Source organism: Pseudopodoces humilis, chromosome 10 (assembly GCF_049639895.1).
Source record: "Pseudopodoces humilis isolate 2021_Gansu_Grassland_sample_001 chromosome 10, ASM4963989v1, whole genome shotgun sequence".
NCBI classification, from domain to species: Eukaryota; Metazoa; Chordata; class Aves; order Passeriformes; family Paridae; genus Pseudopodoces; species Pseudopodoces humilis.
Genome location: NC_142209.1, coordinates 6,796,849 through 6,810,380, shown reverse-complemented (window position 1 = coordinate 6,810,380; position 13,532 = coordinate 6,796,849). Strand labels below are relative to the sequence as shown.

The 13,532-nt window shown below is 42.6% G+C and overlaps 1 protein-coding gene across 7 annotated transcripts in view; it reads right to left on the bottom strand.

Moving 5' to 3' along the window:
* The window catches only part of HMCN1 (hemicentin 1), a 176,103-nt gene that overhangs the window by 36,824 nt on the left and 125,747 nt on the right, over window positions 1-13,532 (bottom strand). For all 7 annotated transcript variants that reach the window (XM_088060138.1, XM_088060142.1, XM_088060143.1 and 4 more), the window contains 14 exons: window positions 12,614-12,764; window positions 11,724-11,927; window positions 10,055-10,168; window positions 9,052-9,239; window positions 8,542-8,638; window positions 5,489-5,650; window positions 5,185-5,298; window positions 4,864-5,066; window positions 4,551-4,632; window positions 4,308-4,439; window positions 3,960-4,109; window positions 2,784-2,943; window positions 1,763-1,887; window positions 163-346 (listed from right to left, as the gene is read on the bottom strand). In XM_088060138.1, the coding sequence (XP_087916264.1) occupies window positions 163-346; window positions 1,763-1,887; window positions 2,784-2,943; window positions 3,960-4,109; window positions 4,308-4,439; window positions 4,551-4,632; window positions 4,864-5,066; window positions 5,185-5,298; window positions 5,489-5,650; window positions 8,542-8,638; window positions 9,052-9,239; window positions 10,055-10,168; window positions 11,724-11,927; window positions 12,614-12,764 (2,066 nt within the window). The remainder of the gene's footprint in view (window positions 1-162; window positions 347-1,762; window positions 1,888-2,783; window positions 2,944-3,959; window positions 4,110-4,307; window positions 4,440-4,550; window positions 4,633-4,863; window positions 5,067-5,184; window positions 5,299-5,488; window positions 5,651-8,541; window positions 8,639-9,051; window positions 9,240-10,054; window positions 10,169-11,723; window positions 11,928-12,613; window positions 12,765-13,532) is intronic.

The following is a 13,532-nucleotide window of genomic DNA, read 5'->3' as shown; positions in this document are numbered from 1 at the left end:
AAAACACAATTAAAGCAAGCTGTAAATGGAATACATAGAACACATCACCTTTATTATGGCATGGTTTGGATGAAATTTTACTCTTGCTTCCAAAAATACAGCACAATTATGCTGATACTGCAAAAAAGAACAGAAAACTAGTTAAAAGAAAAGAAAACCAACCTGAGGATTTGCCCAGCTGAGAGGAGCTTGATCTGGGAGGAGACAGACAGAGGAAGGCCATTCTTCAGCCAGTGAAGCTGTGGTGGGGGGGTCCCAGCAGCATCGCATTCAATATTTAGGGAGGTGTCCAAAAGGGCAGTGAGCTCCTCTGCTTCATCTTTACTATTTGCTATTGTTGGAGGAACTGCATTTTGTAGATGATGGAAAGAAATGTATTAAAACAGGCTCTTGAAACCACTCCAACCTTGCAGGAAATCCTACCCTAAATTCCCCACTGACAACTGAGTAAAAGGATCCCATTTTTTGTCGAGTATATCCTTAGACAATAATACAGAGCAATAAAAATCATCCATTTATATATTTCAAATCAGAGGCACTGTACAATGACAGTAGAATTCTCTTTGATTTGCCAGCCTGCAACAAGCACAAAAGCTCAGGGCCTGGAGTTCCTGGAGAGAGAAGGACAGTGCAGGAAGGGATGAGCTGAACCCAGGGCCAAAAGGGACCACTCAAACTCATAATAAACAAATCAATAAATTCCTTCAATAAATCTTAAATACATAGTGAAATAGTGAAATCACAGAGGAGGAACGTTAGTTTACTGGGTGCATCTGCTGACTTCATTCTTAAATACAGAAAGCTCAAAATGTCTAGGTAAGTGTCCTGGATGATGACACAAACTGCTGCTTTGGGGCTCTTTGGGGTAACAGGTTGGTTTAAAAAAAAAAAAAAGCCATGGACTTGGGGGTTCACTACATAAAGAAGTCCAGTCAGGTGCAGCTCCAGGCACTGGCTCAGTTAGGATCCTATCACTCATCAGTAAGACCTTTAAATGGGTTTGCTTCAACTTCAACCAATACAAACTGAGCACCAACTCCCTGCTGTTGTGCAGAACCATTCTGTCCCAAAAAGATGTGCTGTGGTCATTCGGGACTGTTTTTAATGATACCAAAGGTCATCTCTTATTGCTTAGTTCATGCCTGTATGCCCACTGACTCTGAGTCTGTGTAAGTGGGACTGACATGTGAAACCCTGTTCTGAGGGCAGAACTCTCCCCTCTACCTTCCATTGTACTTAATGACCACATTTTCCACAACTTAAAATATCCACTCTCTATGCTGCTAAAGGATTACACTCACTAGCCACTGGATGTCAAACTGTGCAATTTCCTCCAACACTCCCTCATTTTTAAACTCTCAGGACCTTTAACTATCAGCTCCCTTCATACCATTCTGCTCTTATCTGATGTGCTTCAATTGGAATTAGGGAAGATAATACAACAATGCAGCAGTGTCACAGCGCATCAGCCCCAATATATTCTTACGCACAAGAAATAAAAAATTACCACAAGCAGAATCCCTCTATTATGAAATCCACCAAAGGAACTAACTCCTGTTTATCCCAAAACACATTAACCAGCAATATCAACTCTTCTGTCATTGACAGAGCATCCTGTGTAATATATGCAGCACAGGCATTTGAAACATGTGTGTGCAGGATTTCACTGCAGACAGACATTCCTCTCTGGGCTCTCCCTTGGGAGCACTCCCAAGGATGGGATTATGGAGCAGACTCAGGTTTCACATCTGGCAGAACTCACCGTATACATTCAGGTTGAAAATCCTGTCCTCCTCTCCTGCAGGGTTAGTAGCCACACAAGTGTATTTTCCTGTGTCTGAGGTGAGAGCTCTGGAGATGTTTAATGTGCTGCCATCTGTAGTCACTCTACAAGGACCACCACAAAGCACAGTGAGTTTGTTTAGTGTTCCTCTGACCTGGCAAATAAACAGCCTAGTCTGGACATTTCAGTAACTACCTCTACCCTCTGAACACCTCATTTTCTGAGCCTGAGAGAGTTTTTCAGCCTGTCAGCGTCTGATCTGTTCCCAAGGGTAAGTCTCTTGAGAACATTTTTCTCTCAAGGACCATTTTTGTAAGTAACTTGGGTTTCTCAAAACAATTCTGTACAGCTGTGCTGAGTGTGTTTTCTCTTGTTCCACCAATGGGACTAGAGAGGTGTTGTTCCCTTTACCAATCATGTTAAACCTGTATCAGACCACCTTATAAAAGGGGCTGAAAAGTTCCAAAATAAATCCTTCTGATGATCCTCTTTCTGCCTGTTGAATTGAATCCACGCTCCTTACTTCGTGTCCAACAGTGACAACCCTCTTGGGAGCTTGATGAGAGAATCATTGTGTTTTGCAAAGTATTTTCTGTAGAGATAGGCTAAAAAGTTCTTTCCTAGAGATGTCCTGTTTAAGATTCAACTCCAGCCTGACTTTTGAAGGACTCATAATGAAAAGCATCAAGTAAAATGTTTCCATGCCTCAGATCTTTCCCCTCCAAAGGAACTAAATGACCTTAATAAACTTTCATTAAGCTGATGAACTTATATGGAATTCATTAACTGAGAAAGACATGAATATAATATACTTATCTCTGTTACGAAAAAGAAATTTTAAAAAATCAAAGGACTAACAAATTATACTTGATTTATAGAAGCTAAGGAGGGAGATGATGCTCTTAACCTGGCTAAGCTCCAGTTCAGGCTCTCCTCACATTCTCTCCTTAGGGCCCTTAAAATTACAGAAGAGAATGCAGTGTCTGCTTATTTTTCTTGCCTTATCCTTTGCAAATCATCGCTGACAACTGTTTTTCCATCCTTCAGCCATTGCACATCTGGGGTGGGCACTCCAGTGGCATTGCAGAGCAGCTGGACACTCTCTCCCAGGAGGACACTGACCTCACTCGGCATCTCAGAGCCAGCAATACTGGGAGGAACTGGAAATGCACCACAGAGGGAAGAGATTCAGCAGCAAGAAATGTAACCTGAACTAGAAACAGACACACTGCAGTAGCTCATGAGCACCAACACTTAGTGCAGTACCTGGAGCAGGTTCTCAGCAGCTGTGGCTGCCCTGGAAGTGTCCAAGGCCAGGTTAGACAGGGCTTGGATAGTGAAAGGTGTCTCTGCCCATGGCAGGGGATGGCACTGGATGGGCTTTAAGGTCCCTTCCAGCCCAAACCAGTCTGGGATTTTGTGACCAACATCATCATAGCCCTGTAAACAGCCACACTAATTCCATCCTAATCAAGGCCATTTGCAGCCTGCATTCCCAAGGAACAAGGATAACAGTCTTGCTATGCATGAAGTCAAGACTGTCAGTCCCATTAATAAGTTCAGAGAATTTCAAGCAATTTTAGACACATTTGATCAAACAACCAGCTTGACATTCCATTCCCAAGCTCGGGAAAAAAATGGCAGGCAGGAGTACACCAGTGCAATTAGTGGGGATGAGTCATTAGGAACAGAGGAAAACACAACAGTTGCAGACTAAGGGAGATTCACAGTGAGGCAGGGGACAATTCCATAACAAAGGGTTTGTCACTTAAGGTGGGGATGAGGGAAGTATTCCTAAGCTTGGTCTTTTCTAGCTTCTTCCATGGCATAACAGGTACCCCTGCTCCTGAATCCATTTCCGTGTGCTACTCTGCAGCCAACCAAGGCAGCTCCAGTGTTCAGCAGGAGGAATGATGTGACCAGCAGCAGATGCATAAAACCTGCACAACTTTGTTCACGTTCCATTGTCAGGACTAAAGAATGTTCTTTTCCATGCAAATTTTGGACCAGAAGTACTGAATTCTCCAACCACTCTCCCCTCTGGTAACGAAAGTAACAGTTCAAATTCTCCACTTTTCTATGTGGTTACATGATCTCAGTGTCTCCAGCACAGACAGTGTCACATTCATGCAATATTCAACCAGCTCTGCTCCCTGCATTCTCCCCCATTCCTTACCTTGGATGGAAAGCACGTAGGTTTTCTGAGCTTTCCCCTCTGGATTGGACGCAATGCACGTGTAGGTGCCACTGTCCAGGAGCTGAGAGCGAGCAATCTGAAGCTTGCTTCCACCAGATAAAATATGAACTAAAAGAGTATCCAAGTTTTCTGAAATACATAAACGAGTCATCATTCCAAATTGGGCTACAGGGAGCAAACATCTCTTTTGGTTTCAAAACAAAGGTTCTAATCAGTTCTCAAAAGAGTCTGTAAAGAGACAAATGAAGAGGAAACACAAACCAGACAGCAAACAGCAAAGTGGTGCTTCAAAGAGGGGAAGGAGTGAAAAGCAGGAGACAATGTTACCTATCGGTTTTCCATTCTTAAGCCACACTAATGTGGGTGGAGGAATTCCAGTAGCATCACACACAAAGGTGACAGGATTACTGACGGATTCACTGACCAGCTCTTGTTCAGAGCCTTCTATACTTGGAGGCACTGTGAATTGAATGGAAGCAGTAAGAATGTTATGTAAACTGATTTTGAAGTGCCTAATCTGCTAAGTCTGTTATTATAATAACTAGTGTAGATGATGCAGAGTGTGCTCACCATAAACATTGAGATGGAAATTTTTATCATCTCGTCCCACAATATTTGTGGCTTTGCACACATACTGTCCCATGTCAGAAACCTGAAATAAAAACAAGTTTTTTAAAAAATCATTATGGATTCTTATTTTAATGCTACAGTTTAGAGACATTAAAAACCTGTGCCTCTGTCAACTCAAAGTGCTTCTCACAGGATGAAAAGCCTCCAGGAAACACATCTCCCTTGTACAGCAAGTAAAATACACCACTAAAGACTGAAATGATTGGCAGTGGCAGAGCAGCTGCAGATGCAGCCTCCCCTCAGCCTGGCCCACCTCTGCAGCCTTAATTCGCAGGGTCTGCCCATCTGCCAGGACCTCCACAGCAGCAGAGTCAGGAATGATGCGGCTGTTCTTGTACCACGTGATGACTGGGGCCGGGATGGCATTGGACTCGCAGTCCAGGGTCACTGGGGTGCCCACTCGCACATTCAGCACTGTCACCGACGTTCCCCCCTGGGCCTTGATGCTCGGGGGCACTAGGGAAGGAGCCTAGACTCAGTTCTGCATCAAGTTGAAACAACCCAATAAAGCAGATAAACCTCCCCACACTTTCCAAGAAAAAGGTACTATTTCAGAAAAGAGTAAAACACAAACCAAGGACAGTTAGGAAGCTCTTCTTCTGACTTTCCCCAGCTTGGTTCCTGGCAGTACAGGTGTATTCTCCACCATGTGACAGCTTAGCTCGGGGAATCTGCAGCATCCGAGCACCTGGAGTGAGGAGAGAAGGCTGGAGACTTGCTCTGTGGTGGTTATGTCAATCCCAAAGGCTGGTTTAGAATTGCAGGTGCAACAGGCTGACCACAGGCACTGTGCCCCACAAAGAGTGGCCATGGGCCCAATCAAGACAAACCAGACAGAAGCTGAGCCCTAAGGCTGCAGGATAACTGAGATTCCTCACCAGGAACAATAAAAGTGTTGGAACTTGAACTGATAGGCTTTCCATTCTTGAGCCAGCTGAGATCAGGGGGTGGAAAGCCTGTGACCTCACAAGTCAGGGAGATGAAATTATTCACCACCACAGTCAGATTCTCAGGGTTAGTCCCAACAACACTTGGAGGAACTGTAGAGAGAAAAATACATTAATAGCATCTATCACTGTATCAGCGAAGGATTTCCCAAAAGATCCTGATTTACTACAATAAAACTGAATTGCTGCATTTTGCCAAAGGGCCAGGTTGCAAAAATCTTTCACATCCTATTAATGGATCCACTGCTTTTTGGATGCATCTGGAAATATGACTGAAACTAATCTAATGGTCATTCCTATTGCTGTTCCTGTACTTCACAACAATGTCAACTATTTAATTTGCAGTCCTTCTGTGCTGGAGGCTTGGGAGGGCTAATGAACCTACGTGATATCCAGACAATGCACTGCCAATTTTCTAACACCGCTCATGGACATTTGCTGTGTAAGACAGGACAGAGTAAATCCCCATTGTCAGGATATGTAGGATGACTAACACCTTTTCCTGACTCCTTTCTGCTCCTGCTCTCACTAGAACAGTCCATTTTCCACCTAGAGAGACCCCAAATTTATTCCTCCCGACACAGTTCAGAGTTGTTCTGTCAACCAGACAAACTTGTTGCTTAGCAGTGAGCCAGCACTGGAAAATGCTGGCATGCCGCACTGCTCCGAGGGGTGCATTCCTTAAGCTTACAAGTCCCAGAATTTTTAAATCAAGGATAGTTTGACATGTGGCCCCTCTACAATAACCATTTAGAATGAAAGAACTGTAAATCTCTTCCTTTTAATAACCCCCAAGCTCTAGTTGCCATGTTTTTGCAGTGGGGATATATAAAACACTTAAGAGGAAAGCAAAAGCATGTTCTTGGCTTTATTGTGTGGAAAAATCACTCCAAAGAACACATGGAATCCTCCTCTTCAAAGACAGAAACGTTTAAGTATTTTGGCCCATCTTCCCCTTAAAAGCTCCAGCTGTTTGCTGTCACTTGAGTGACACAAACCAGTCATTAAAGCAAGTTTATGGCTCCTCTGGGCACTGCACAAACAAGAGCAGTCCATGTAAACGGGGAATTGAGTCCATATTTTTCAGCTTGAAATAACTGAAGGATATTTCCTTGATAAAGAGGATAAAATGGCTCACTAGAGCAAGTGGAGAATTCTGACCTCATGTGATAGTCATTTATATTTATTGATAGTTTGATATTTATATTTATTGACTTTACAGTTCCTTTTGCACAGATGTTATTATTGGCAGTGGGTAATTTAATGTACAGGGCTGAATCTTGGCTGTCTTTAATAAATTTTGCTTAAATTGCGACAGTGGTTGATTAAAATTTCTGCAGGAAAAAACACCCACAAATGTACCACAGGTAATCTGCCTATGCAAACGTATCTCTATGTGCAAAAACATGGAGTCATGAGCTGAAATATAGCACTCAGCATGAAAATTACCTATTATTTCCCTACTATTTTAAATCTGGGTGCTTAATTTCTGTATTTTAAGAAGTACTATATTAGTTTTATTACTCACCTTGGAGACCAGAAGTGAATTTTCTAATTTAATAAAGAGCATAATCTTTAGTATTTTATTTAAATTTATGAGAACAGTTATATTAGAAATACATAAAAATGCTGGGAAATAGCCATTTTTTTTGACACTGACAAAGCACAGATCCTGCTGCTTACTGATAATGCATTTTCCTTAGTGCTTTACCCTGTGTGGTCTTTTCCTGCAGAGCTACACTCTTAATTTTTCAAATTAAACTGCATTAAGAAAGATAGACCTAAGCTGGTAATAGTGTTAGGTTAGAATTGGAATTTCATGTAAATATTTCTTTTAAGAGAACAGTATTTAGCCATAATCACTAAAATCAAACATTTTTAAGATGGAAGTTTAAATTTAAACACAAATGTCAGGAAAAGTGAAATATTTTGATTTAAAAACAGAACTCACACATCAGGAAATCTGGATAGATTCCACTGTCTGTCCAGAAAATAACTTCTCAGAGAACAACTCCAGGGCAAATTCTTCCCATGACAACACTATTTTTGGCCAAATGCATTACTGAGTAGCAAAAAGGGTTAGAAATCTGTGCCATGTAATAGGTAAATTTTCTGCATGTGTGACAGAGGAAAAAATGCAATTATTCTGTGTGTAAAAACCTGATTCCTCACATTCCTGGGATGCTGGTACTGTCTTTAGCCCTTGTTTTCTATTAAACAGAAAAAAATGTAGCTGCCAGTATTCCTTGTCAGGTTGAAACATGGAATAGCACAGAAGAATTGGTGGGAATGATGCTTCTTTTGTCTTCAGGATGGAAAGCTGAAAGTGTGCAGAAGTAGAAGGGGAAGTTTGGGTTTACTCTGAAATGTTCATTAGAGATGTCTTGATTTTCTGAAGTTATCAGGAGAGAGAAGGGAAGGTAGTGGAGACTGTTTTATGAAAAAATATCTTGATCATATTTGTCTCAGACTTCTGATGCTTAAAGCCAACATTTATTTTAACCCTATTGTGACTCCACAAGAAAACCAAAAACAGAGAACAGGAAGGAACCTTAATGGGCACATTTCTAAAAACCAAGCTTTTACAAGCCATGTATCTTTGTTTAATGCTTTCTATCATTAAATTCTTTGGAAAAAATGTGTTTTCTGAATGTATCAAATCAGGCTATAATCAAACCTGCTTATAATTAATGATCCCAGGGCTCAGCAATCCCAACTAGGTGAACACAGACACCACACCAGGCTCCCTCAATAACAATTCCTACCTTTCTGGAAGACGTATGAGGAGCTAAAGCCATGTGGTATCAAGAGCCATATGTTGTCAAGGTACTTTAAACTGATATTTAAGTTCTGATCTGTCAGAATCTCCATCACATCCAGTAGGACTCACATGAATGAAGCTGAGGGGGTCTGAGCATTCTGCTAAAAATAACACAGCCAAGCTGAACCAGCATTTGACAGAAGTTATGGATGATGGTACTTACCGTGAACATTGAGGTCAAAATATTTCTTGGCACTTCCAGCACTGTTTTCTGCAATGCAGATGTACCTGCCAGTATCTGTTATTTGGGGATTCAAAATCTAAGGCAAAAAAAAGACAAATATGGCTTTGAAACTAACATATAGACATCACAGTGCCAAAGAAGCAAGTGGAGAGAATTAAGCCCAGCCCTCTGCTTTCAAAGTTTTATTCAATTTAACTCATCAATGGGAAGTTCTTCAGAATACACTATTTTCATTATTTTCTCAAAATAAGTCAATAATATGTAAAAGCCAATTATTTCAATGGATGTGGCTCATAGCATGGTCCCACAAATGGATGTATTTGAGGAACTACATGGGAGTGAGAAGCAGCAGGTGAAGAACAGGAACAAAGGACAAAGACTTGTTTGCAGCACCTTGTAGGAGAAAGAAAATACTTCCTACTCAGCAAAACCAGACAGTTTTGTTGTTGCCAAAACCCAGTTTTTCCACTGTGAAAAAGGTTACACTACCTGTAACCTTCTTCCATTGGACAGAAATGTGTGTTTGTCATCCTCTGCCAGGATCTGGCCATCCTTCTGCCAAGTGATCCTTGGGGAAGGGCTCCCGCTGGGAATGCAGTCCATGGCTGCCTCCTCGCTCACCAGCACAGTCACCTCCTCAGGCAGGTCCCCGTCAGCCCCACTGATGGATGGGGGAGCTGCAGGGAGCAAAGGTGAGGAGAACACACACTCAGCACTCTCAGGTGGTTGTGAGATTAGACTGGGTTTGCAGGAGAAAGGAGTGAAACCACCAGTGAATCCAGTGAAAGATAAAGCCATCCCATGAGTAGTTCAGCTGAAACTCAGCATAACTCCAAGGACTGCAGAAGACCTATACTTATCCACAGCACACAGAGAGAAGTGAAAACCCATCTTCCAATTATTCCACTGTATTCTTTGCCACCAAACTAAAAGATGATTTCCAAGGCAGGACCCCTTTGTAACAATAAATCAGTATTTTCAGTGGTATAAAATTACCACAGAGGCAAAGAAGTGTTTCCCAAGGCTAAAACGTTGAGTACATCAACAGACACAAAAGATCATCCAAATGGTTGCAGGCATTCATTAATCTAAATCCTCAGTTCCCTTCAGGCTTTGGGAGTTCTGCAGGTATTGTGGAAAATGATGGCCAAAATAAAGAAAGAGAAAAGTCTTGGTCACAATTCTCAATGGGAAGCTGAAGAGAGAACAAGAGATACCAAGATAAAACCTGGATTTTTACCTATGCTTTTCTTTCTGGTGAATGGTAAGAGCTGTAACACAACTGAGACCTTTTAATAATAACCTACACACATGAAACTAAGAACATCAACCGCTCACACAACTCCGTACAGCTATACAACTCTAGCACCCTAAACACATAACATCACGGTTTACAAATAAACATTAAAAACACTAGGGACTCCTGGACTACAATGGCTGGTTATTTTGCACAGAAGCCTTTTTTGTCACTCAGAGGAGAAGGGAAGCTCACAGAGCACTCGGACGTTGTAGTGGATAGAGTCCTGCCCCGCCTCGTTGACCGCCACACACTCATATCTGCCGGTGTCCTCTGCCTGGGCCCGCGCAATCTGCAGCACCCGGCCTCCTGCAAACAAAAGTCCAAGGCAGCATCAAGCACTCTCCATCATCTCCACACCACACCCCACCAGAGACCTGAGCAAGCAAATCTATGAATGGTCAGCATTTGGTTTGAATTTTAAGTAGCTAGAGGTTTTTATTTCCTGGCTACTTTTTCTACAGGCAAAGAGCTGGAGTGCAGCCATGCTCATACTGAAATATTAGAAAAGAGCAATTAATTCCACATAAAGGATGAACATGCTGCAGCAATATGCAGCCAGGCATTAGTCTTCCATTAAAAATAAAAATATTTCTCAGTAAGATGGCACAGAACTAATAGGCAGAAGGAAATACAGGCACAGAATATTCTGTTCCAAACGGAAAAGATTAACTTCTGAGGTTTAGAGGTACTTTTCACTCTAGTCTTCATAACAGCATAGCCATATAAATACCTTCAGAAGGAGAGGAAATCTTAGGAGTGCACTTTGGGAGTATTAGTCATTACCCACTCATGAGATGAACAAGCATTTTAACACTGCCCTTCTTTAAACACACCATCTCTGCATAGCAACACTCATGACTGCAGGCAGCTCCTTCCCTTCCCCATGAGCTTAAGAAGGAGATCATGGCCATTTTTCTGCTGCAAACATGATTTCCATGCCTCACCCCTTGGTTAAGAGGCTTCTCTATTCCAATTATCTTTTTGTCAAAGCAAATTTAATAAGGAAACAAATCAGGAACACATCAGAGAGAAGGCATCATTGCTGTAGTGCATTTTACAACATATTGAAGTGTCCAAGGCCAGGCTGGATGGGGCTTGAAGCAACCTGAGATAGTGGAAGGTGCCCCTGCCCATGGCAGAGGGTGGAATGTGATGGGCCTTAAGATTCCTTGAAACCAAACTGTTCTGTGGTTCCATGATTCACTGTGAGAGTTCAATGGTGACCTTCACACCATTTTAAGGACTACTTCTTAAATTAAAGAAAATAACTTAAGGCTAAGGACTGGAGAGAAACATTTCCAGCTAATGATGTCTGAAAAGAACATTAAAGAAGCATTCTGAAGGGAAGAAATGTGTCATCACTACACAAATACTAGCACTAGGGCCATTTCTTAATCACAGAGTCATAGAATGGCTAGGGTTGGAAGGGACATTAGAGATCATCCAGTGCAACTCCCTGCCATGGGAAGGGACACCTTCCACTGTCCCAATTTGCTCCAACCCCTGTCCAGCCTGGCCTTGGACACTTCCAGGGATCTAGGGGCAGCCACAGCTTCTCTGGGCACCCTGTGAAAAGGCCCCTCCATCCTCATAGCCAAGTATTGCTTCCTAATATCAAATCTAAACCCACTCACTTAGAGTCCATACCCTCTTGTCCTGTCCCTCCAGCCCTTGTAAACAGTCTCTCTCCATCTTTCCTGTCAGCCCCTTCAGGCACTGGAAGGCCACAATGAGGTCACCCTGAAGCTTCTCTTGTCTAGGCTGAACAATTCCAACTCTCCCAGCCTTTCCTCACATGAGAGGGGCTCCATCCCTCTGATCACCTCGATGCAGGGCCAGAGAGTGCCAGCTGAACACCCACCTGGCAGGATGAGCACTCTGTCACTGGAGCTCAGGGGATACCCATCCTTAAACCACGTGAGCACAGGGGGAGGAACAGCATTGGTCTCACAGTACAGAGAGAGGGGATTGCTGACAATCACATCTTTACTTTCTCCACCTCTTTCTGCATCCACCATGTTCCCAGCTTCCCATTCCCTGTAAGGCTTTTGGAAGCTAGGAGGAACTACAACAAAGAGGAAAAATGTTAGCATTTTGCAGCAGAAATAGGTAGTTTTAAAGTCAAGAAATAAGAACGTATTGTAATGTTCAATAGCAGCAATAAAAATTAAGTGTATTAAATCAACCCCTCCCCCTACTTTAAGTGACCCAGGAAAATTCTAGTTCTTCTAGAATTAAAAATTGAGCAATTTATTTAGTATTTTTTGAAGAGTAATAAGTAACAGTGTAAGCTGACCTGGTAACAAACACAGAGGGTATTCATCAACAAAAGTACTTAAAACAATGAGGTATCTGGTTTCACTCAAGCTCTCATTTTGTCTAAATTTTCAGAAATTACTCATGGTAGTTTCCTTGTATTTAGACACAGTAGGCCAATAGGATGGTTATGTCTGGGGCCTCTAAATAGTACTCAAAACAGACAAGTATGTCTTAGTTCAAAACAAGTTAAAATTTTTCATGGCATTTAGAGGAAGATCAGAGTTGCCATGTCATTGCACTGATTTCAGAAACACAAGATATAAAAGAATAATCAAATACTATAAGTCAGCAATAAGCAAAATATCCCTGAAATCAAAGCCACACAAAAGCATGGGGTTTGACCACACAAGGGTAAGGACCTAAAATTATTAATTCCAGCATCCCAAAATACTAGAAAAGCAGGCTACCAGGAGAGTTTTATTACCCTTTTACCTTGTATATTTACATCAAATTCCAGCTCATCCTCGCCAGCAATGTTGGAGGCCAGACAAGTGTAGCGCCCTGTGTCTGACACCTGGGCCTCCTTGATGTGCAGGGTGCGGCCACTGCCCTGGATCAGGACATGCTCATCTGCCTGCAGTGGCTGCAATGTCAATTCAAATTAAAATTAATACTCAGAAAAGGACACACTAGAAATAGCCAGATTTGTGGTAGCTACATGAGTAAACTCAAGCAAGCTCCAAGTTCCTGGAGACAATTTTCTTTTCACGGCTGTCAGAAACTCTGCATCTTCATCCTTCTGATTGTGGTGGCTGGTCTCCTCAAGGATGTGATTTGCCATCACTCCTAGCCCCAGGATGCTGCTGAGAGGAGCAATGCCATCTCCATCAGGCCAGGGTTCTCGTGGCATTGGATCCAACCCTGAACTAAGTAGCCAAGTTTCCAATACATGGAAAATTCCCAGCTTTCTGTGAATCTAACAGATCTAATCCATCCTACAGATCTGCTGCTCAGCAAGAACACAGTTTGACGATGGAATGGACAGAACAGCAGCCCAGAGACACAGGATTAGATATTCCTGCGCCCAAATGTGGCTCACACATGACAGCAGAGGATGCAGTGGCACAGCCTGTGTGTCCAGAACACATTAGATGTGCTCATCTACATCAGCAGCCTGGTCTAGTGGGTGGTGTCCCTGTCCATGGAACTGGATGGGATTTGAGGTCCTTTGCAACCCAAACCATGCCATGAGCTCATGCTTCCATGATTAGGGAGTCAGCACTGAACTCTTTGCCAGCAGGGGATAGTTCATCCAGTCCATGAACAGGAGTGAGAGCCTTTCACCCATGGCAGCCTAAGGAGAACCAGCTGCTGTGCCAGTGGCAGTCAGGTGTGCACAGCCACTGCCTTT